The sequence below is a fragment of the Piliocolobus tephrosceles genome, chromosome 1 (assembly GCF_002776525.5).
Source record: "Piliocolobus tephrosceles isolate RC106 chromosome 1, ASM277652v3, whole genome shotgun sequence".
Lineage (NCBI taxonomy): Eukaryota > Metazoa > Chordata > Mammalia > Primates > Cercopithecidae > Piliocolobus > Piliocolobus tephrosceles.
Genome location: NC_045434.1, coordinates 92556918 through 92579985, shown reverse-complemented (window position 1 = coordinate 92579985; position 23068 = coordinate 92556918). Strand labels below are relative to the sequence as shown.

Genomic DNA, 23068 nt, shown 5'->3' with positions numbered 1-23068 from the left:
CAAACTGAAGGGCATGTAATTAGAACCATGATATTGATGATGCTCACCCTGAGTGAGGAAAAAAAACCCTTACAATTACAGCATTAGATTATAAAAACTTCCTCTTTAATCAAGGCTTTTAACATGAACAGATTTCTTGAATAAAATGGAAAGTTTCCAGTACACTGAAACATAAATCCACAAGTCACCATACATACAACACCCGGCAGGAAAAAAACAAAAACAGCAAGTTTACATGATCTCTGTAACAGCCATGGTCTCAAACTCAGATGCTTCCTCCATCTGCCAAGTGTGTTCTGGATACAGAGCACATTGTGGCTTCTGGGGTCACACTCAGCTGAGGCTGTGGGTCCACAAAGCACTCATCTGGCTGGGCTATGGTGGTGGTGGCTCTACTCAAGAAGCAAAGCAGTTACCAGCACATTCAAACAGTGTATTGAACATCTTTTAAATATCAAAGTGAGAAACAAGAAGGCAACATAATAATATTATCAGAAAGATGTTAGGAAGTAAGGACAGCTGTGTAAAGCTTGAGGCTGAAAGGTAGCTTGCCAGCTTCATTTCTTTGGCTTCTTGGGTAGTGGGCGCCGAAACAGCAAGATGTGAGGTTCTGAAAGAGTGAGGGAAATCTAAGAGACAAGCGCAAACCATTCTATGTACAACCTATAGTGTATTCCACTACCATCTCCCCAGCTATCACCCACTCAGATCTTTATAACTAAATAAAGACTTAAGCATATGGCCTTGAGAAGCAGACCCAGAAGTCTGGACTGTCTGCCAAGTACAGAATTGTTAATATCAGTTCTTTTGCTATGTTTATACAGCCCCAGGGTGTCCTTTATTAAGTTTTGCCTGGCAGCTGGGTGTCTGGTGTCTTATCAATAAATATACTTTCCTTTGCTTATTTGGAATACATCCAAGAATGTTTTCTGATGGAGAATGAGGCAGGGGCTATGACCAGGCTCTATGTGGCCTTAAAAAGAATACCCTCTGATTGAATGGAAGATTACAGGAGGTTTTTAGTGACAGGTTGTCTCTGAACTTCCCAGATATTTTAATCTTATTTTTGGTCACTAGCTATTTTTTTTTTTTTTAATCCCCCATGACTAGAGGGGGAAGAAACCAGTAAACTATTTCCTATCTCCCTATTTGGGTTATACAATCTTATTCCTTCATTCTCTCAGTGTAGCAGTTCTATATGGTTGTTTTTAGCCAGTGTACTGACCTGGTTCATGGATCATATAATGGACCCATCCCTGACTCTGCTGAACGCCAAGATTCCTCCATTCAGATTCAGACATCAAATGGGTTTTAGGGACCAGCTTGGCTATGTCCTTGGGCAGCATGACATGTCTGTAACAGAAACAAGGGAAGTGAGGAATTTATGTTAGTACCAGATACAGTCTCAGACAAGTGCCTGTTTACAAGGCCAAGAAAGGAAAGAAAAACTAGTTTCTGATGTCAGAGTTTATATAATTTTATTGTGGGGTAGCAGCAGCTAGAAATACAGGCTATGTTATATAAATTCCGAGAGTATATGAAAAATACAAATTAGTGAATAATTCCAGTGAATAAACACTTAAGTTCCAGGCACATTTTCTCTGCCTTCATGGCCCTTAGTCTTCTAGTTGATTGCCTACAATATAATGGGAGCCCCACGGAGCACACAGTGTTAATAATTAGAAGGAAGGAAGAGAAGTTATTTTGTGGAGAGGAAACGCCTTTTATGGAGTACTGTGTGGACAAATCATCACAAATGAAATGATGAAATGAAAAGGATGAAATGAAATATCTTATCCTTTAAAATCTAAGCCAGGCATGGTGGCACATACCTATAGTCCCAGCTACTCGGGAGGCTGAGGCAGGAGAGTAATTTGAACCCAGGAGTTTGACAAAGATACAGTATGAAGTTTGAAATCTTTGATTAAAATACAGAAGAAATAGGCCAGGGGCAGTGGCTCATGCCTGTAATCCCAGCATTTTGGGAGGCTGAGGTGGGTGGATCACTTAAGGTCAAGGGTTTGAGACCAGCCTGACCAACAATGTGAAACCCCGTCTCTACTAAAAATACAAAAAAGAGCTGGGTGTGGTGGCATGCACCTGTAATCCCAGCTATTCGGGAGGCTGAGGCAGGAGAGAATCCCTTGAGTCCAGGAGGCGGAGATTGTAGTGAGCTGAGATCTGGGTGATAGAGTGAGATTCCGTCTCAAAAAAAAAGAGAGAAAAAAAAAAAAAGACAAAAGGGCTGCAGTGCACAATGGTTGTGCCTGTGAATAGCCACTGTACTCCAGTCTGGGCAATAAAGCAAGACCTTGTCTCTTAAAAAAAAAAAAAAAAAAAAAAAAAAAAACTATCCTGAATCTTATCTTCCTAACTCTGGAGAGATGTACCTTGAGACTTTTTTTGGGAAATTCCGTGCTTTTCTAACCAAGGATAAGTCTCCCTTCATGGCAAAGAAATTATTATCCTGATGTGACTCAAACTAATCCAGATAGTCTTCATCATGCTCAGTGAAAATGTACTAAGTTCTCCCTCTGTGCTAGTAACAGTGGTTTCCCCCCCATTCTCCTAAAAGAAAAAATTCTAGTCCAAATATATGAAAACAGCTCACATTCTAACACCACCCTGGCACGAAATCTGGCTTCAATACATAGACCAAAAAACCCCTCTTAAACCAAAATGCCACTGTCAAGTTAAAAAGTTTCATCTTCTAGGGGATGAAATGGTGATTCCTTCCCAGCTCTGCAAATCTCTTATAAGCACATACAGTTTTAAGTTAGTTTAGTTCAGATGTAGAGGAAAACAGCTGAGGAAAAGAAAGTTAATTATATCAAAGAGGCTCTGGAGTCGTCTTGGTATAAAGATGATTATGTATTTGTCAATGCACATCGAGTTCTCTGAAGACCTAAAGCCCTGAACTAGGCTGGGTGAAGAGACAAGAAAAGCAAGTTTTCATTTTATGTTCTCCAACTGAGGAGACAAGGTAACAAACCAGGAAGTGGTCTTAATTATTACAATATAGATTAGCATAATGCCAACATTTTGGAGTCCTGTGTCTTCCCTTATGGTCCCAATCTAGATTATGCACTTGAAATTTATCAAACCCGAATGCTGTATCAAGTGCCAGGATTCCATCATCCCCACCCTTGGCAGACGGCTATCCAGTGTCTTCTAAACAATTTCAGTCAAGAGGTGCTTTCTTCCACATACCTTTTTCTTAGAGTCTCATCTCAGGCTCTGTCCTCTAGGAAGCTTTCCCCAACTTTCCCTCTTCCTTTTTTTTTCCTCTCAGTATTTTAAGTTTCATGTTCAAGGGTACATGTGCAGGTTTGTTATATAGGTAAACTCCTGACTCGCGGGTTTGGTGTACAGATTCTTTTATGACCCAGGTACTAAGCATAGTACCCGACAGTTTTTTTTTTTCCTGAACCTCTCCCTCCTCCCAACCTTCTCCCTCAAGTAGGCCCCAACGTCTATTGTTCCCCTCTTTCTGTCCCAGTGTTCTCATCTCCGACATATAAATGAAAACACGCGTATTTAGTTTACTACTAGTTTCGTTTTCAATGGTGGTGAAAGAGTCATCACACTGAATTGGCCCTTAGGACACTCCCCCGCCCCCACACCAAGCCCAGGGAAGACGACCGAACGAAAGAAAGAAGTCAGCCTCCAAGGCGGTGGCGGCAGGGATTCTCGAAGGGTGGGGTGGGGGTGGGGGGCGTCCTGGAGTTAGCAAATGTAGGGGGACTGAGTTTCTAGCCCCACCCCAACCCCCGCGCACAGTTAGGAAGCCGCAGCCTTCGGGTCGCCAGTTCCCTCTCCTTATCAAGTCTCGTGTGCTCCCATCACACCCTGTAATGGCTCCTAGCAAAGGGTGTTATCACCTTTCTGGTGTCCGTCGGTACCACTCACAGTTTTAAGTTTGTGAACAGCAGAGACCATGTGTTATCCTTGCACTTTAGCAGAACACCTGAAACCTGTTAAGTATTCCGTAACTGTTTCCTTTGATAAAGGGCATCTATTAGACCCATATTAAGTATTTTCTCAATGCTCCTAGCCAGTTTTATTCCATTGCAGTCCCAAGCACCCCTTTCCTAACACAAGCCAGACAACCACGCCCCTTGTCTTTTTCACGAGTTAATAAGCAATATTCAACTCTCTCAGCGCTACTCTCGCATTAGGGACGCGAGGAAACTCCCAGCTCAGCTTTTGCTACGTTCTCTCACTGGATTCCACAGGATTACTGTGAAACAAACGGTTTCTACAAGGCAAGTTAAGTTTGCCCAATAAAGTTCAGAGAATGATCCAGAAACCCTCATGGGTGTGGGTGGTCAATACTGTAACCACGCCCACCACTCCCTCCTCTCAACTGAGGGCCGACTCCAAATTCGCAACCACTTATTGTTTTATGAGAGGCTCCCACCTCCGCGCATGCGCCTTACGCCTTCCACAATATCACACCCTTGCCCGTTCACATCTCGTACGCATGCGCCAATTCTATCGCCTCAGTTCCTGTTACTAATTGCTTGTGCCCTCAGCGGTCAAAGCTCACGACCTCGCTGTTGCCCCCGCGCCAGCACTAACCGATACTCAAACTCCTCGTCGTCGTATTTGTCCGAATAGTAAATTTGTTTGTGCGACATGATCACTCGGTTTGCTAGCCTTCAGACCCGCGCCGCCAACCTCCAAGCAACTCCCAGCAGCACGCGCTCCCACCCACTTTGGCCTCGCTTTCAAACACGCCGCCCGCACTTCCTATTGGTCCGTTTGGTTCAAGGCGGGACAGCTGTACTTTCAAGCCTCCGATTGGCTTAGATTTACTTCTCTTGGGTCCTTATTGGAGGACAGTTCTTACGTTTCTCAAGAACGAGCGTGGATCAAAAGTAGGCGTCTTATTGGCCACCACTGCCTCTGTGCGCGATTTCGCGCTGCCATTGGCTAACTCGGTAAAGTGGGAAGCGTGAAGGAGGGACGCTGAGGTAGAGGGTCAGGGGTTAGTGAGGCCGGAAGTGAGTGTAATAAAGTTTCTCCAGGGAGGCAGGGCCCGGGGAGAAAGTTGGAGCGGTAACCTAAGCTGGCAGTGGCGTGATCCGGAACCAAATCGGCCCGCGGTGCGGTGCGGAGACTCCATGAGGCCCTGGTGAGTCTTGACTTTTTTCTCCTTAGGTGACTCACTCTTCCACTCCGGAACCCCTCTCCCGGGACCCCACTTCCGGTCTTCATTTATAAGTCCCGCCCCTGAGACCCCTCTCCCCGGAAGTCCCACCTCCCAACTTCGTGGGGCTCCCCCGAACCCCGACTTGATTTTTATTTTTTGTCTCCGACCCCACCCTGTCGCCCAGTTTTCCTGGAAGTCCCACCCCCAGACACGTTCCAAGCCCTACTACTTGAAGCCCTTCGTTACTCCTTCCATTCCCCGAAACTCCGCCTCCTAGCAACAATCCTCCGCTAACTCCTGTCAAAAAGCCTATCTCCCAAAAGGGCAAAACCCTGCTCCTCAAAGAACGATTCGAATTTGTTGAAGCCACGCCTCTTAGGGGCTCCGCCCCTCCGAAGCCACGCCCCGTTCGTAATCCGTGTCTGACTGTCCAGAAAGCCTCCCCGTTTAGAAGTCTGAAGTTCGCGTCCTAGGGGACCACGCCCCCTTACGAGCTTTGTGGGACCTGGGTCATAAGCTGAAAAGCCTTGTCGTCAATCCCTGAAACTCCACCTGCTTATATTTTCCTGTCCTTTGTCTTTTTTTGGGCTTTGGGATCAGTTTTCCGAGCACTCTCGTGCTCCCCCAGGTGGGAAGTCAAAGTTCCCATCTCTGACTGTGAAGAGTGAGATTAAAGGCAGCCGTTTTCCTTTCTTTCTTTTTGTTTTTTTTGAGACGGAGTTTTGCTCTTGTTGCCCAGGCTGGAGTGCAATTGTGCAATCTCGACTTACCGCAACCTCCGCCTCCTGGGTTCAAGTGATTCTCCTGCCTCAGCCTCCCGAGTAGCTGGGATTATAGGCGCCCGCCACCGCGCCCGGCTAATTTTTGTATTTTTAGTAGAGAGAGGGTTTCACCATGTTGACTAGGCTAGCCTCGAACTCCTGACCTCAGGTGATCCACCCGTCTCAGCCTCCTTAAGTGCTGGGATTACAGGCGTGAGCCACCGCGCCCGGCCCCATTTTCCTCTTTCTTAACCACCTCCAAGGGTAGAACTATTTGAAGGGGCTGAACTTAGGGTTTGGCACAAGAGGGAGAGAAACTTGCTGTCAGACTCCCAGCCTCATCTCCTGGCCTTCCCTTCCCAGGACCAACTCTATCCCAGAAGTAGCTCTAGGCGTACCTATCCATAAGTGGATAGGACCATGGATTTGTTGGTGTGTGGCATGTGGGTGTGACAGGAGCAAGTTTTCTACCAGAAAAACGGTGGTTTGGAGTGGGGGTAGATAATAGTGCCCTTTTTGTTGTTTGATTTCTTTTTTTTAAAGGGACAGTTCAGTTGCTGCTTCTCTGTCTCTTCCCCTCCCCCTAACCAGAGTTCTTGTCTGGGCATTCCTCCTGGCCCCGTTTGCCCAGCCTTCCCTGCTGGAAACATTCCTGAGGCTTTCGCCATTTCCTGCCACTTCCCACCCCCCTCCCCTCCTCCCAGTTGAGCTGAGAAGCCACACACAGCTTTTTCCCTACACCCAATCACCTGGACTTCCAGTAGGCAATCTCCTTTCTCCCCATGCACATTTCAACAGTCATACTTCTTTCTTTTCTTCCAAACGCCCACACCCGTTGGTCCTTCCCTGGCTCTGGATACTGCAGGCTCCCACAGAACATCATCTCAACAGATGAGGACATCCTAGTGTGTGTTTGTGTGTTTTTGGGGTGTGAGGCTATGGTGGAATCCTTTCCTCATTCTCTCTGTGCCTGAGAGCTGGCTGGAAAAGAAGTGATAAAATTCCTTCTCAGGATTGGCTGACAGTGACAAAGCTCTTCTGGAATGAGTGCTAAGGGGAGATTTAAGAGTTAAATACAGTATCTAACACACTTCAAGTGTTAATGTTGTTAATCAGGATAATTATCTATCTATATTTTAATCCTCTGAAGTAAGTCTAAGGGTAATTCCAAGGTGAGCTTGAGTGAAGAGTGAATACGTATTTTTTTTTTTTTTTTGAGGCAGAGTTTTGCTCTTGTCACCCAGGCTGGAGTGCAATGGCGTGATCTCAGCTCACTGCAACCTCCACCTCCTGGGTTCAAGCGATTCTCCTGCCTCAGCTTCCCGAGCTGGGATTACAGGTGCCCACCACCATGCCCAGCTAATTTTTGTAGTTTTAGTAGAGACGGGGTTTCACCATGTTGACCAGGCTGGTCTCAAACTTCTGACTTCAGGTGATCCACCCGCCTTAGCCTCCCAAAGTGCTGGGATTACAGGTGTGAGTGTGAGCCACCGTGCCCGGTGGGAATATGTATCTTTAACTTGCTTTTTCTTTTTCTTTTTTTTTTGGTCGCTTTCCAGCTTTGCCTATGGCATTCTCCAGAAGAGCAGTGGCAGGAAGCCGTGGGTGGCAGGAATGAGTTTGGGACTGTTCCCTGTGTCCAGCTTCAACCCGTCTTCTCCTGACACCCCTTTCTCCTGTACTTACTTATTTTTTCTCCTGTCCTTATTGACACAGATGTGTCTTCTGATCTCTCTGTCCCTTCCTAGCTTGTTGTTTCTACTTCTCTTGGAGAACTGTTTCTTCCCCTGGTGTGAGGGACACTGTGCTCTTTGGTGGGGCTTTGGGCCACCAAAGAGGTGGGATATGTAAGAGGAGGGATATGAATTGGGGTGGTTTGGAGTGGGAGTGGGGACCTGATTCCCTCATTCTCACCCTTGACAGTGTGCTGTGTTAACAAGGCCTGTGGAAAGGGGAGAGGACAGTGCTTGGCTATGAGCCATCGGTCTTGGTGTGGTAGATGGCATACCTAGAGAACAAGCCGTGACCAGCATGTCCTCTTGTTCCCCTCTTGCCTGGTAGCTTTCTGATGTACCATCCAGGTTGGACTTTATTCCCCTTTTTTCACCAACTTTGCTTCTCCTCTTGACCCTGCTCTGCATCCATTGGGACCACTTCCTTCCCATCCCCACTTCGCTAGCTCCAGTCCACAGCTGTTGTAGCAGAGGATGCTAATGGCCCAGGCTTACTGTATGGGGTAGTGGTTGGGGGTGGCCTGGGCTGGAGGGTGGGGAATTTGAGTGTCCAACCAGAACAGGAAGGGAAATGCTGAGCTCTGAGATCTCCTCCCTTTTCCACCCGCAGCTGCCTCTGTTTCCTCCCTCATTCCCCTCTACTCTAGCCTGACTTCCTGCCCCCTTTGGCCTGCCTGTGTCCGGTTTCGAGTGACCCAGACCTCCTATCTCCTTTCTTTCCGTCCAACTCCTCCAAGCTTCCTTCCCACCCCCACTTTCCTTCTCCCCAGATTACTAGTTGTTTGTGTAGGGCAGGGGAGAGGAGCTTGGATAGCCCTACCCCCTGCTCCAGTCCGAGGATGGGGCGGGGTGGGGGCTCAGCCCCTCTGAGCCTGTGAGTCAGCACTGTCCTCGTGATTGGTCTCTCCCTTTAGCTCTCCGCCCCTGGGGAGGAGCCAGGCAGCTCTGGGTCCAGCCTGTTCTCTTCTCAGCCAGAGAAGAGGCTCCACGTTGGGCGGGGATGGGGCCCGAAACTGTCTGGGTCTGAGCTGGGGAGCGGAAGCCACTTGTCCCTCTCCCTCCCCAGGACTTCTGTGACTCCTGGGCCACGGAGGTCCGACCAGGCTAAGGGCCTGGGGATACCCCCTGCCTGGCCCCCTTGCCCAAACTGGCAGGGGGGCCAGGCCGGGCAGCAGCCCCTCTCTCACCTCAGCTATGGATCTTCTGCCCCCCAAGCCCAAGTACAATCCACTCCGGAATGAGTCTCTGTCATCGCTGGAGGAGGGGGCTTCAGGGTCCACCCCCCCGGAGGAGCTGCCTTCCCCATCAGCTTCATCCCTGGGGCCCATCCTGCCTCCTCTGCCTGGGGACGATAGTCCCACTACTCTGTGCTCCTTCTTCCCCCGGATGAGCAACCTGAGGCTGGCCAACCCGGCTGGGGGGCGCCCAGGGTCTAAGGGGGAGCCAGGAAGGGCAGCCGATGATGGGGAGGGGATCGTAGGGGCAGCCATGCCAGACTCAGGCCCCCTACCCCTCCTCCAGGACATGAACAAGCTGAGTGGAGGCGGCGGGCGCAGGACTCGGGTGGAAGGGGGCCAGCTGGGGGGCGAGGAGTGGACCCGCCACGGGAGCTTTGTCAATAAGCCCACGCGGGGCTGGCTGCATCCCAACGACAAAGTCATGGGACCTGGGGTTTCCTACTTGGTTCGGGTGAGTGAACATCCTCCTTTCCATTCCCTCCCAGACCCCTCCAGTTCTTCTGCTCACTCCAGCTTGGCTGGAATTCTTTTTTCCTGCTGTTCCCCAACAACCCTGTTTCAGTGTTCTATTTCCTAAACCCTTCCCATCCCTTCCCCAATTCTGTAGCCCCTTCCCTTCCAGCTCTGCCTGGGCCCCCTTCCTTCTTTTGACTCCCCCACCCCCACCCTGCCATGCTTAGCACAATGCCCAGCATGGCAGAAGCTCTTAATAAGTGTTGGAAGGAGTGACTTCTTGATCCTTTCCTCCATTCTTCTCCCGCCTTCTGGAGTTGTCGCTCCATCCCAGTCAGTGCCTGTCGGTCCCCTCCAAACTCTCTCCCCAGTGCGTGAGGTCCTTCTAGCCTGGCTTTTCTTTCTCTCCTCGTTCCCTGTTGTCTTTCACCTTGGTTGTGGGATGTAGACACGGGAAGTGGGCAGAACTTCTTCCTCTTTACTTCTCTTAGGGACCATATGGGCAAAGTCCTAGGGCCCTTTGTGAAGGGACTGGGGTCAGGGAGCGGCTGACCTGCTGTGCTCTCCTCCCTCCCCTTAGTACATGGGCTGTGTGGAGGTCCTTCAGTCAATGCGAGCCCTGGACTTCAACACCCGGACTCAGGTGACCAGGTTAGTGGGGAGGGAGTAGACTGTGGGAGTCCTGGGATTAGTGAGGCCCTGGGAAAGGGCGGAGGGGAGTGGGTCACTTGGGTGCTGCTGGTTGGGGCTGATCTTTGGGTAGCAAAGGGGATTGAGAGAAAGGTGGGATAGTGATTCTGCCTCTTACTGAAAGGAGGCCCCTCTGGCCCGGATCCTCCTTACCTGTCCAGCCTTGGGAGTTGTGGGGAAGGTAGCAGAAGCAGCTGGCAGGTGGAGCTGGAGTAGCAAATGGGGGTAGATGGAAGGTTGCTGCTGCCTTTGGGAAAGGAATGGGACATTTGGTAGCTGGAAGGGGGTGGGGCTATACCCATTGAGGCCCTAACCCAATCAGCCAGGAAGCGGCCTCTCAGTGTCATCAAATATTAAAGGCCCTTAATTCAATCCACCACGACAAAGAGCCTGGAGTGCCCTGGGAGTCTGGCCTGGCTTTCCCCTCCCCCAGCTCTGTGGCAGCCCCAGTTGAGTGGGAGGCAGGCAGGCAGGCGCTGGGTCTGAGTACCCCTCTTTCCCCAGGGAGGCCATCAGTCTGGTGTGTGAGGCTGTGCCGGGTGCTAAGGGGGCGACAAGGAGGAGAAAGGTACTTGGGGTCCTTGGGGATAGGGATGCTGCTGGGAAATGTGGAGGGACAGTGAGGAGGCAAGTGTGGGGCATGTGGGGAGAGGGCCAGGAGACAAGAGTATGGTTTGTCTGTGCTGGGAACCCTCACCTTCTAAGACCCTGGGCCCTACCTTAGCCCTGTAGCCGCCCGCTCAGCTCTATCCTGGGGAGGAGTAACCTGAAATTTGCTGGAATGCCAATCACTCTCACCGTCTCCACCAGCAGCCTCAACCTCATGGCCGCAGACTGCAAACAGGTTGGTGGAGGTGGGCAGGTGGACCAGAAACACCGATGGGGGTGCTAAGGGGAGATCTAGTTAGGAGGCCAAAAACTAGGAAGAGGGCTTGAGAGCAGAAGACCAGTAGGGAAGGAGGAAATGAGGATATGGGATAAGGAACCCAGAGAATGAGACTGGGGCACCAGGGTTCTGGGCCCTGAAGCTGCCTGACACATGGCATTCCCTTCCTTCTCCATCCTCTGCCCTAATTCTCAGATCATCGCCAACCATCACATGCAATCTATCTCATTTGCATCCGGAGGGGATCCGGTGAGTTGGGGAACAGAGCAAAGGTGGTGGGAGAAGAGCAAGGGGCTAGGGATTGGGAAGACATTGATTAGAGAAGTGGGGGTGCTAGGACTCTGGGGATATCTGAAAAGGACTGGGTTTTAGGGGTCATGAGTAAAGAGGACTGTAAAATTTTCTGACCTTCCTCCCCAGGACACAGCCGAGTATGTCGCCTACGTTGCCAAAGACCCTGTGAATCAGAGAGGTGAGGCATGGTGGGGAGCACTGGGTGGGTCTGGCTGTTTGAGGAGGTGAGTAGGACCTGGGGTCATCTGTACCCACTCTAAGTAGATCTAAGTGGGGGTTCCTGCCGAGGAAGATGAGGGCCCCCGACTGTGCCTCCTCCCAGTGGGCTCAACTCACTGACAGCCTCTGCTGTGCCTTCAGCCTGCCACATTCTGGAGTGTCCCGAAGGGCTTGCCCAGGATGTCATCAGCACCATTGGCCAGGCCTTCGAGTTGCGCTTCAAACAATACCTCAGGAACCCACCCAAACTGGTCACCCCTCATGACAGGTGAGCAGGTGGGGAGAGTGTGGAGCAGCTTTTGAGACCAGGATTGGGAAAGGAGGGCTGTTCTTCCAACACTTGAGCTGAGAGGTTCAGGGAGGGAATAACCTGTGTGCCTCTGCTTCCCACTTCCTGCTATTCTTCTGTTTCCTGTGGCCCAGGAGGAACGGCTTTTGAGGCCCTGCTTGCCGCAGGGCCAGCTTTTCTTGTTTGCTCATGGTGGAGCTGTAGTCCGGGGCCTCCAAGTTACATCTCTCTCTGGCTAGGTGGGATTTTTCTATTCCCATTCCTCTTTCTTGCTTATTTCTCTACTTGGCATTCTGTGTTTTCCTGCCTCTAGAAGCCATCAAGACTTTGGGTTTGGGAGGATATCTCTTTTCCCTGAGATTACAGTCTTTCCCACCTCAGGCCTTGAGGGATAAGCAGTGGAGCCAGCAGGGATTGAATATTTAGGAGAGGTAAAAATATTCTGGAGCTGGAGCGCCTCCCTGCTGACACACACACACACACACCCCACAAAGTGCTTCCCTTCCTTGTTGGGAGAGAGCACAGAGATCAAGAGCAAGAGCATTACTTATTTATTTTGAGACAGAGCCTTGCTCTGTAGCCCAGGCTGGAGTTCAGTGGTGCAATCACAGCTCAATGTAGCCTCCATATCCTGGGCTTGAGTGATCCTCCCACCTTAGCCTCCTGAGTAGATGGGACCACAGTTGCATGCCACCACACGTGGCTGAGTAGTAGTAGTTTTATTTTGGTAGAGATAAGGTCTCGCTATGTTGCCCTGGCTGGTCTTGAACTCCTAGGCTCAAACAGCCCTCCCTCCTTGGCCTCTGAAAGCGTTGGGATTATAGGCGTGAGCCATTGCACCTGGCCAAGGGGACGAGCTTTAAAGTCAAACCTGAATTTAAATCTGAGCTTAGCCGCCTTTTAGTTGTGAGACCTTGGGCAAATCTTTTCACCTCTGACCCTCATTTTCCTCATATATAAAATTGGGGAAGGAAACAATACCTACCTTATGGGGTTGCCAGGAGAATGAAATGATTGTGTATATAAAACACTCAGCCTCAGGCCTAATCCATAGTAAATACCCAATAGATGGCTGCTGTTCTATTTCCTCCTCCCCTCCTCCTGCCCACCACACATTTATAGCTACACCTTCACTGTCCTGTCGCTCAGGATGGCTGGCTTTGATGGCTCAGCGTGGGATGAGGAGGAGGAAGAGCCAGCTGACCATCAGTACTATAATGACTTCCCGGGGAAGGAACCCCCCCTGGGGGGGGGTGGTAGACATGAGGCTTCGGGAAGGAGCTGCTCCAGGGGCTGCTCGATCCACTGCACCCAGTACCCAGACCCCTAGCCACTTGGGAGCTACACTGGTAAGTTCCTTGGATGGAGGTAGGCTGGGCCTAGGGTGGGAGTGGTTGTTTAGGGCTTCTGGCCTCACCTTATTTTTATCCCTGCAGCCTGTAGGACACCCTGTTGGGGGAGATCCAGAAGTCCGAAAACAGATGCCACCTCCACCACCCTGTCCAGGTATGAAGGGAGCTGAGATGGACAGAGCCAGGGAGTGTTGGAGGCAGGGCTGGGGATCACTGTAGAACCTCTCTTTCCTCAGCAGGCAGAGAGCTCTTTGACGATCCCTCCTATGTCAACGTCCAGAACCTAGACAAGGTCCGGCAAGCAGTGGGTGGTGCGGGGCTCCCCAATCCTGCTGTCAATGGCAGTGCACCCCGTGACCTGTTTGATATGAGTGAGTGCTTGTCTTTCCTCTCTGCATCCCCACCTTTCTACTTGGTTCTGGCCCTTCTCCTGCCTATCTGCTCTTTCCTTCCTGACTTCCCTTCCCTGAAGTCTGGGTCTTGGGTGTGTGTTGTGCCCGCTACTTTCCCTCACCCTCCATCTACACTTCCAGAGCCCTTTGAAGATGCTCTTCGGGTGCCTCCACCTCCCCAGTCAGTGTCCATGGCTGAGCAGCTCCGAGGGGAGCCCTGGTTCCATGGGAAGCTGAGTCGGCGGGAGGCTGAGGCACTGCTGCAGCTCAACGGGGACTTCCTGGTGCGGGAGAGCACGACCACACCTGGCCAGTATGTGCTCACTGGCTTGCAGAGTGGGCAGCCCAAGCATCTGCTACTGGTGGACCCTGAGGGTGTGGTGAGTGTGGCAGAGGTGTGGGTGAGGGGTGGCAGAAGGGAAGGTACAGTATCCTGCAGTGTATCCCTGTTCCTTCCCTCATTGCTTTCTAGACATTCCCGCTGAGCAGCTCTTTGTGGACCTCTCTTGCTCTTTAGGGTGTCTGGCATCGTCCTCCAGGGGCTCATCCCTTAGCCTGAACTATGTTCTTTATAGTCCTGGCACTATAGGGCTGGGCGTGGTGGCTCACACCTGTAATCCCAGCACTTTGGGAAGCTGAGGCGGGTGAATCACCTGAGGTCAGGAGTTTGAGACCAGCCTGACCAATATGGTGAAACCCCATCTCTACTAAAAATACAAAAATTAGGTGTGGTGGTGGGCACCTGTAGTCCCAGCTACTCAGGAGCTGAGGCAGGAGAATTGCTTGAACCAGGAGGCAGAGGTTGCAATGAGCTGAGATCGCACCACTGCACTCCAGCCTGGGTGACAGAGTGAGATTGTCTAAAAAAACAAAACAAAACAAATACGGTCCTGGACCGTCCTCAAATCCCCAAGCCTTATCAGAGCTAGAAGGCAGTCATCTCATCTGTGCCCATTTTTACAAATAAGGAAACCACCCTGAAGAGGTTGTGATGCCCAATGTCACATGGTTAAAGGCTAGACACTGCAAGTTTCCTTTTGTAAGAAGATCCAAGGGCTTCTCCAGCTCCCCAGACTCAGGAGTCAGACCACTGTGCTTTCTCTTATCTGCACTGCCTCACTGTTCTTCAGAACTTTCCTTGTTTAGCCAGGTGTGGTGGCTCATGCCTGTAATCCCAACATTTTGGGAAGCTGAGGTGGGAGGATTGCTTGAGGCCAGGAGTTCGAGACCAGCCTAGGCAACATAGCAAGACCTTGTCTCTAGAAAAATAAAAAAAACAAAAAATTAGTCAGGAATGGTGACACATGCCTGTAGTCCTACCTACCCAGGAGGCTGAGGCTTGAGCCCAGGAGTTCGACGTTACAGTGAGCCATGACTGCGCCATTGCACTCTAGCCTGGGTGACAGAGACCCTGTCTAGAAACAAACAAACTTTTGTCTGTTTTCTACAGCAATCTCAGCCTCCTTTCCTCTTTCTCTTTTTTTTTTGAGATAGGGTTTTGCTTTGTCACCCAGGCTGGGGTGTGGAGGCACACCCGGCTAATTTTTGTATTTTTGTTGTTGTTGTTGTTGAGATGGGGTTTCGCCATGTTGCCCAAGCTGTTCTTAAACTCCTGGGCTCAAGTGATCTGCCTCCCATAGCCTCCCAGAGTGCTGGGATTACAGGCATGAGCCACCATGCCCAGCCTCCACATCTTTTTTTGCACTGTGTATACTCTTCTGAGACATGCCAACTTTCTCCAGGTCAAGAAAAGGGTATATAGCTCTCAGCTTCACTCTTTCAGGGCTGATGTCACCTTTGCCTTTTCCCACTTCACTGACCTGTCTATTTCTGCAACTGTTTCTTTCTAGAGAAACCTTAATGATCAGGACTGATAGGCCACACTCTCCCCTACCATTTTTTTCTCCTTCTTCAAGCCTCTTGTCTGTTTTACCCTCTTCCACCTTGGAGGCTGAGGTCTTATTTGACTCTTCACCTGAATTGACCTTCTTCCTTCCCACCCTCCCAGGTTCGGACTAAGGATCACCGCTTTGAGAGTGTCAGTCACCTCATCAGCTACCATATGGACAATCACTTGCCCATCATCTCTGCGGGCAGCGAACTGTGTCTACAGCAACCTGTGGAGCGGAAACTGTGATCTGCCCCAGAGCTCTCTTCCAGAAGATGCCCTCCAATCCCTTCCACCCTATTCCCTAAGTCTTGGGACCTCATTTGGGAGTGTTCTGTGGGCTTGGCCTTGTGTCAGAACTGGGAGTAGTGTGGACTCTGGGTTTCATATCCAGCTAAGTAAGAGGGTTTGAGGGTTTGAGTCGGAAGCCTGGGGGAGAATCCTGCCTCTCCCCAAACATTAATCACCAAAGTATTAATGTACAGACTGGCCCTTCACCTGGGCCTTTCCTGTGCCAACCTGATGCCCCTTCCCCAAGAAAGTGAGTGCTTGTCATGGAAAATGTCCTGTGGTGACAGGCCCAGTGGAACAGTCACCCTTTTGGGCAAGGGGGAACAAATCACACTTCTGGGCTTCAGGGTATCCCAGACCCTTCTCAACACCCCCACCCACCCCATGTTTAAACTTTGTGCCTTTGACTATCTCTTAGGTCTGATGATGTTTTATGCAGAGTTCTTGGGCCCCTGAGTTCAATGACAGGGATGCCAACACCTTCTTGGCTTCTGGGACCTGTCTTCTTGCTCAGCACTCTCTCCGGTTTGGGTTGGGATAACAGAGGCAGGAGTGGCAGCTGTCCCCTCTCCCTGGGGATATGCAACCCTTAGAGATTGCCCCAGAGCCCCCCTCCCGGCCAGGGGGGAGATGGATCCCTCCCTTGCTCAGTGCCTCCTGGCCGGGGCCCCTCACCCCAAGGGGTCTGTATATACATTTCATAAGGCCTGCCCTCCCATGTTGCATGCCTATTGTACTCTACAGCCAAAGCGTAGCCCTTCTTGGAGCCTCTGCCCTGCCTCCCTTTCTGGGAGGGTGGGGTGGGGGTGACTGAATTTGGGCCTCTTGTACAGTTCACTCTCCCAGGTGGATTTTGTGGAGGTGGGAAAAAGGGCATTGAGACTCTAAAGCAGTAGACAATCCCCAGATACCATCTGTAGAGTTGGAACTGCATTCTTTTAAAGTTTTATATGCATATATTTTAGGGCTGTAGACTTACTTTCCTATTTTGTTTTCCATGGCTTATTCTCGAGCACAAAATAGTAATCAATTACTACATTTATACATCACCTTTTTGACTTTTCCAAGCCCTTTTACAGCTCTTGGCATTTTCCTCGCCCAGGCCTATGAGGTAACTGGGATCGCACCTTTTATACCGGAGACCTGAGGCAGATGAAATTTATTTCCATCTAGGACTAGAAAAACTTGGGTCTCTTACCGTGAGACTGAGAGGCAGAAGTCAGCTCGAATGCCTGTCAGTTTCATGGATGGGAAACGCAAAACCTGCAGTTCCTGAGTACCTTCTACAGGCCCGGCCCAGCGTAGGCCCGGGGTGGCCACACCACAGCAAGCCGCCCCCCTCTTTTGGCCTTGTGGATAAGGGACAGTTGACCATTTTCATCCTGGACTCCTTTTGCTGTTTGGATGTTTCCACGGGTCTCACTTATACCAAAGGGAAAACTCTTCATTAAAGTCCGTATTTCTTCTACCTCTGCCTCTTAATCCTGGGAAGCCTATTGTGTACGCCGCGGGCCCTTGGCACAGCGGTGAGGCGGGAGGTCGCGGCCGCCGAGGGAAGCTGGGGGTCTGCGGAGTTTCGGCGCGGCAGAGTGGGGCGTGTCGCGCCACCGTCCCCGTGAGGATGTTGTGTCCGGGGGGCGGGGGCTGGCTCCGGGTGCGTCCAGGCAGGAGCCGGGACTCCCCGGCGCCGCCACGCCGGCCCCCGGGCTACCTGGACCTCCCGGGCGCGCCCTCGGCTCGCGCGCGCCCCTCCGCGGTGGCTCCACCTCCCGGGATGGTACGGTCCGACAGCAAGGCCGCGCTCCGCCGTCCCTCGGTGAGCTGGTGTGGGCCGCCGCTAGCGGAAACGACCCTCTCCACTCGCGTGGTGCCGTGGTAAGCCTCGCCCCTCGCCTGCCGCCTGTTTTCTGGCGTCGAGTCTCGTCCGGTCCTTGCTCCCCCTCCCCGCCGGACTTAGTGGTGGTGGCCGCGCCGAGTTCCGGTTCCGGTTGCTGCCGCCGCTGGCTGGCGGCGAGTCTGGAGAGAGCGCGCAGTTCGCGCCGTGGCTGGGCGCTTTGCTGTCGTCGCACTTTGAGGTTGCTGCAGCTTGGGGGCCTGTGCTGCCCCTGACTCCCCTTCTGGGCGATGGTGCAGCCCGAGGGCGCCTCCATCCCCCGCCGCCGCCGCTAACCCCGGTCCCCCACTCCATGGCCGCCTCGGCGCCGCCCCCACCGGACAAGCTGGAGGGAGGTGGCGGCCCCGCACCGCCCCCTGCGCCGCCCAGCACCGGGAGGAAGCAGGGCAAGGCCGGTGAGAGCGCTGCGAGGGGCGGGGGCTGAAGAAGCCCAGGACTTGGGAACCTTAGAGGGGAGGGATGGTGGGAGGGGGTCGTTTCACAGGCTGAAGGGCTTGAAGGGAGGCTCAGGTGAAAAGGATGGGTGGGTGTAATCCTTCAGGAGTTGGGGACAGGTGTCACACATTGAGGACGCTAGAGTTTGGAGCCACATGGAATTCGGTAGTCACTTGGAGCTTGAGGATATCGAAAGATGGGATATCTCTCATTTAAAGGAAGACATAGCTGAGAGTATGATCATCTTCACAATCTGTTTTTCATATTGCACTCCTTGTTAGCATTTGTTGAATAAATAAGCAAGTATGTATTGACGTTAAAGGAGTTCCTCAGAGCATGGCTGAGAGAAAAGAGGTTGGGGAAACCTCAGGGAAACTTGTCTGCGTCTTCCTTTTGCCGCTCTTCCAGGTCTGCAAATGAAGAGCCCAGAAAAGAAGCGAAGGAAGTCAAATACTCAGGTGAATGGTTGTTGGCGGTGGGGGTGGTTCCCGGCAGCCCCTTGGCGGCACACTGTCTACTCTGCCATTCCAGTATCTGTTTGTATCTTACATCAACTGCAGGGAGGAGAGAGAAAACTGTCTTTCTTGCTTTGTTTCTTGGTCTTTCCCTGAACCTTATAACAAATTTAGGGGAAAGTATTCTCTCCTAAGAGATGATTCGACCAAAGTTCTTACCACGCAGGGTTCCAGTCTTCTCCGTGTTTCCTGTCCTGGTTTCCTCATGATGATAACGTAACACCTTCCACTTTCTGAGCCTTTTTTTAGTGCCAGGGATTGTGCTAACATGCTTTTAACAGTTTGGGGGAGATAGGCATTATCCCTATTTTACGACGAGAAATCTGGGGGTTAAAAATGTTAAATACGTGCTCCACAGTCTTGAGGTTGTTTTTCACGGTCAGAGCTGGGATTCCATTCTATTTCTGCCCGTTTTTAAAACACAGTTACTGCACTATGCTGGTTCCACTCTCCACCCTCTTTCTCTTGGCTTTTTTTTTTTTGGTAGTAACAGAGTCTTGCTGTGTTGCCTAGGCTGGGTTCAAACTCCTGGGCTCAAGGGATCCTCCTGCCTCGGCTTCCCAAAGTGTTAGCATTACAGGTGTGAGCCACTGTGCCCGGCCTGTGGTCCATATTTTTTTTATTTTTTATTTTTTTTGAGACGGAGTCTTGCTCTGTCGCCCAGGCTGGAGTGCAGTGGCGCGATCTTGGCTCACTGCAAGCTCTGCCTCCCGGGTTCACACCATTCTCCTGCCTCAGTCTCCCGAGTAGCTGGTACTACAGGCGCCCACCACCACACCTGGCTAATTTTTTTGTATTTTTGGTAGGGACGGGGTTTCACCGTGTTAGCCAGGATGGTCTCAATCTCCTGACCTTGTGATCTGCCCGCCTCCACCGCCCAAAGTGCTGGGATTACAGGCGTGAGCCACTGCACCCAGCCTGTGGTCCATATTGATTTTAGGCCTGAGCTGCCCAGTATCAGCCTCCAAAATGTGTATTGTGTTGGTAGTGCTCTCTTGGTTTAGTTCTGTGTTTCCCTCCATGACCCTCTTCCCCTCAACTGTTTCTCATTAGGGCCCTGCATACTCACATCTGACGGAGTTTGCACCACCCCCGACTCCCATGGTGGATCACCTGGTTGCATCCAACCCTTTTGAAGATGACTTCGGAGCCCCCAAGGTGGGGGGTGCCCCTCCATTCCTTGGCAGTCCTGTGCCCTTTGGAGGCTTCCGCGTGCAGGGGGGCATGGCGGGCCAGGTACCCCCAGGCTATGGCACTGGAGTTGGAGGGGGCCCCCAGCCACTTCGTCGACAGCCGCCCCCCTTCCCTCCCAATCCTATGGGCCCTGCTTTCAACATGCCCCCCCAGGGCCCTGGCTACCCACCCCCAGGCAACATGAATTTTCCCAGCCAACCCTTCAACCAGCCTCTAGGTCAAAACTTTAGTCCTCCCAGCGGGCAGATGATGCCGGGCCCAGTTGGGGGATTTGGTCCCATGATCTCACCCACCATGGGACAGCCTCCCAGAGCAGAATTGGGCCCACCTTCTCTGTCCCAACGATTTGCTCAGCCAGGGGCTCCTTTTGGCCCTTCTCCTCTTCAGAGACCTGGTCAGGGGCTTCCCAGCCTGACGCCTAACACAAGTCCCTTTCCTGGTCCGGACCCTGGCTTTCCTGGCCCTGGTGGTGAGGATGGGGGGAAGCCCTTGAATCCACCTGCTCCTACTGCTTTTCCCCAGGAACCCCACTCAGGCTCCCCAGCTGCTGCTGTTAATGGGAACCAGCCCAGTTTCCCCCCAAACAGTAGTGGGCGGGGTGGGGGCACTCCAGATGCCAACAGCTTGGCACCCCCTGGCAAGGCAGGTGGGGGCTCTGGGCCCCAGCCTCCCCCAGGCTTGGTGTACCCTTGTGGTGCCTGTCGGAGTGAGGTGAATGATGACCAGGATGCCATTCTGTGTGAGGCCTCCTGCCAGAAGTGGTTCCACCGTGAGTGCACAGGCATGACTGAGAGCGCCTATGGGCTACTGACCACTGAAGCTTCAGCCGTCTGGGCCTGCGATCTCTGCCTCAAGACCAAGGAGATCCAGTCTGTCTACATCCGCGAGGGCATGGGGCAGCTGGTGGCTGCTAACGATGGGTGATGCTGGCGAAGTGGCCCAGGGAAGTGCACATGTCTCTCCCTGCTCTTCCAGGGTGATTTTTTTGATGTCTGGCTCTTGGTCCTTGTTTCCACTGGTTTTCCATCCCCATGGGGCAGAAACAGTTGCTCCTGGGAGCAGAAAAGGAATTGAGGTGGGCAGGCAGAAGAGCCTGGATTGCTCACTGTTTTGGGAAACTTACATGTTGAGATCTACAGAGATCCAGGAAACCAAAGCCCTGCTGAGCAGAGCCATTTTGTGGCTGTTTCTGGAGGCCCAGGAGTGTGGCTGCAAGAGAAAAGGGGTTGGAGGAAGATCCGGAGGGCAGGGGTGTTCCTTCTGCTGATGATGGATGCCCCTAACACCTGTGCCTAACACCCCTACCGAGCCCCACAGCTCCAGCCTTAGTTTTTGGAGTCAAGTGTTAAAGGTTTCTGGCCAGAGGAATTGGGGTCTTGCCATCCCTGCAATAGCCCTTTTATGGGCTCTGGGAGACAGCTTTAGGGAATAAATGGGGGTTTTCCCCTTTTTCTACCCACTCCTTGGCTTCCTCCAAGACTTACCCAACTCCTCCCCCCTCAGAGAACCAAATAGCCTGAAGAAGCAGGAGAGTTCCTGGTTATGGCAGTTTCTTGGTGATTTGGGGCTTCAAGACAGTAGGTGAGAGATGCTGTCAGGACATATCTTCCTCATACCAAAGTCACTGGTCCTTTCTCAGCCTCTCTTGTGCTTTTCTCCTAATGACCATATATTTGCCAAAAATTGGGATATGTTATCTGACAGACCAGAATATTTGAAGTTTGGGCTGTCCTGAAAGTCTGGATTTTGGTGGTACCCTCCTCCCCTAGCCCATCTGTTGCACATTATACTCCGTATGTTCAACTTTCGGTGCCCTTATTCCCCTGCCTTCCTGGCTTGATTGAAGGAAAGCTTGAAAAGGTGCAGAGCCCTTATACCTCATTTCTTCCCTGACGAAAGGATCCAGGTGAGGCCCTGTCACAGCCTGTGGGTAGGGGATGTGGCGGCATCCTCATTGCCATGGTACTCAAAGGCAGAGGAGCCTGGAGATTGTTGCTTCTCTGCTATTCTTTCATATCTTGGGCCTGGTGATTAGCAATTCTCATTCCTCTCAGCCAAAGGCCTACACTGGGCTTTATTTGTCCTTTTTTATTTTTTAAGCACTGCCTGCCAGAGACGGGCCTGGGGTCTGATGAGGACCTTAGCGCTGCTCGTTCTCCTTTTTGGTTCATGCACACATTCCTCCATGGGGTGGGGAAAGCAGGCCCTCCTCAGAGAAGTTAGGGGTTCCCCGGCTCGAGGTATAGTGGCAAAGACCTAGTGGTCCCCTACCCCCACTTCTCTCAGTTCCTGGCATGAGGAGAGAAGACCCTGCTCTAGTGGAGCTGACAACCTTCGAGGCCGGAAGGAGAGAGCAGCCTCTGGGCATCGTTCCCAGTATCCCCCACACTAAAATGGTGTAGATGTCAACCTTCCCCCCGCCCCACCGCCACCCTGCTGCTCGCCTCTTGTGTTTGTGGTTCTGTTTGCCCCATTTATCTGTTGCTATTTTTGTGTTGTCTTCCCCCGCTCCGCATTTTGTAAAATGGCTCCTAGGGGAGTGTCTTTGCTGGATCTGCTCCCTCTCGCCCTCTCACTCCACTACTTTTTGGAAGAAAGTGATGGCAGAATGCGGTGGTGGTGGGGGGTCTTTTGTACTGTTGGATTAATAAAATGACTTTAAAATCCCAGACAAGGACTCCTTGCTGTTGCTGTGTGAAAAGGCTGGAATGAGCCACTGTCACTGCTGGGTAGGGTGCTTAGGGGTTGAGGATATGTATACTCCCCAGGGTCCCTGGGAGTGGGAATGGCAGATTTGGCCCCTGAACTGACCCTGGTATAAACCGCTGAGCCTAGGGAGGCCTGTGTTTCCCCGCCCATCCCCCTGTGTCTCAGCTGTGAGAAACTGAGTTTCCTTTCTGAGCATATTCCTGGTCCAGGCCTGGAGCCAGGAGGATTTGGCACCAAAGCCTCTGGAAGACAAGTGCTTGAGCTCTTCTGGGTTTAGCACCCCACCCACCTCCCAGTTTGGGTTAGGGAGCAAGTGTAGCTGTAAGGGTGAGGGGAGGGGCTACTCCTGTTGCATCAAATTTCATTGTGGGATGTTTTTCAGATCATTCCTGTCCCCCAACCGTTTTTTTAAAAGTAGCAATGGCATCTTTTAAGCAGTCTGTGCTGGAGCAGATTGGGGAGAATGGCAGGAGGGCTATTTCCACACCCTGGATTTGCGACCTGTCTCTCTCCCTTCCCCCATCTCACAGCTGTCTCTGTCTATCCTGGGATCAACCTGGCCCCTTGTCTTCCTCATCTCAGAAGACGGCACCCTCTGCCTTTCTCTCAGTTTGGGGGGGTTCTCTCTAGAAACTGTTTAGACACTGGGAAAGAAGGGCAGGAAACTCAGGATTCAGTTA

At 51.8% G+C, this 23068-nt stretch overlaps 4 protein-coding genes across 4 annotated transcripts; 2 read left to right on the top strand and 2 right to left on the bottom strand.

The window, feature by feature from the left end:
- Nucleotides 1-83: 83 nt before the first annotated feature.
- CKS1B (CDC28 protein kinase regulatory subunit 1B) lies at nucleotides 84-4742 on the bottom strand. Its single transcript, XM_023213881.3, has 3 exons — nucleotides 4582-4742; nucleotides 1226-1353; nucleotides 84-610 (listed from the first exon to the last, which is right to left on the bottom strand). Exons 1-3 carry the CDS (start codon nucleotides 4638-4640, stop codon nucleotides 558-560), a joined length of 240 nt encoding a protein of 79 aa, XP_023069649.1. The 5' UTR covers nucleotides 4641-4742; the 3' UTR covers nucleotides 84-557.
- A 2753-nt stretch (nucleotides 4743-7495) lies between these two features.
- SHC1 (SHC adaptor protein 1) lies at nucleotides 7496-17109 on the top strand. Its single transcript, XM_023213875.3, is given in 13 exon segments — nucleotides 7496-9338; nucleotides 9921-9991; nucleotides 10535-10598; nucleotides 10755-10874; nucleotides 11112-11165; nucleotides 11337-11388; nucleotides 11571-11697; nucleotides 12868-12964; nucleotides 12966-13067; nucleotides 13155-13224; nucleotides 13310-13441; nucleotides 13604-13842; nucleotides 15471-17109. Coding segments are annotated over 13 exon segments (1752 nt in total). The 5' UTR covers nucleotides 7496-8843; the 3' UTR covers nucleotides 15600-17109.
- LOC111543734 (translation initiation factor IF-2) lies at nucleotides 16633-17856 on the bottom strand. Its single transcript, XM_023213880.2, is given in 3 exon segments — nucleotides 16633-17165; nucleotides 17167-17276; nucleotides 17279-17856. Coding segments are annotated over 3 exon segments (654 nt in total). The 5' UTR covers nucleotides 17792-17856; the 3' UTR covers nucleotides 16633-17134.
- Nucleotides 17625-22350, top strand: PYGO2 (pygopus family PHD finger 2). Its single transcript, XM_023213879.1, has 3 exons — nucleotides 17625-17930; nucleotides 18379-18428; nucleotides 19539-22350. Exons 1-3 carry the CDS (start codon nucleotides 17828-17830, stop codon nucleotides 20601-20603), a joined length of 1218 nt encoding a protein of 405 aa, XP_023069647.1. The 5' UTR covers nucleotides 17625-17827; the 3' UTR covers nucleotides 20604-22350.
- The last annotated feature ends 718 nt before the right edge of the window (nucleotides 22351-23068 follow it).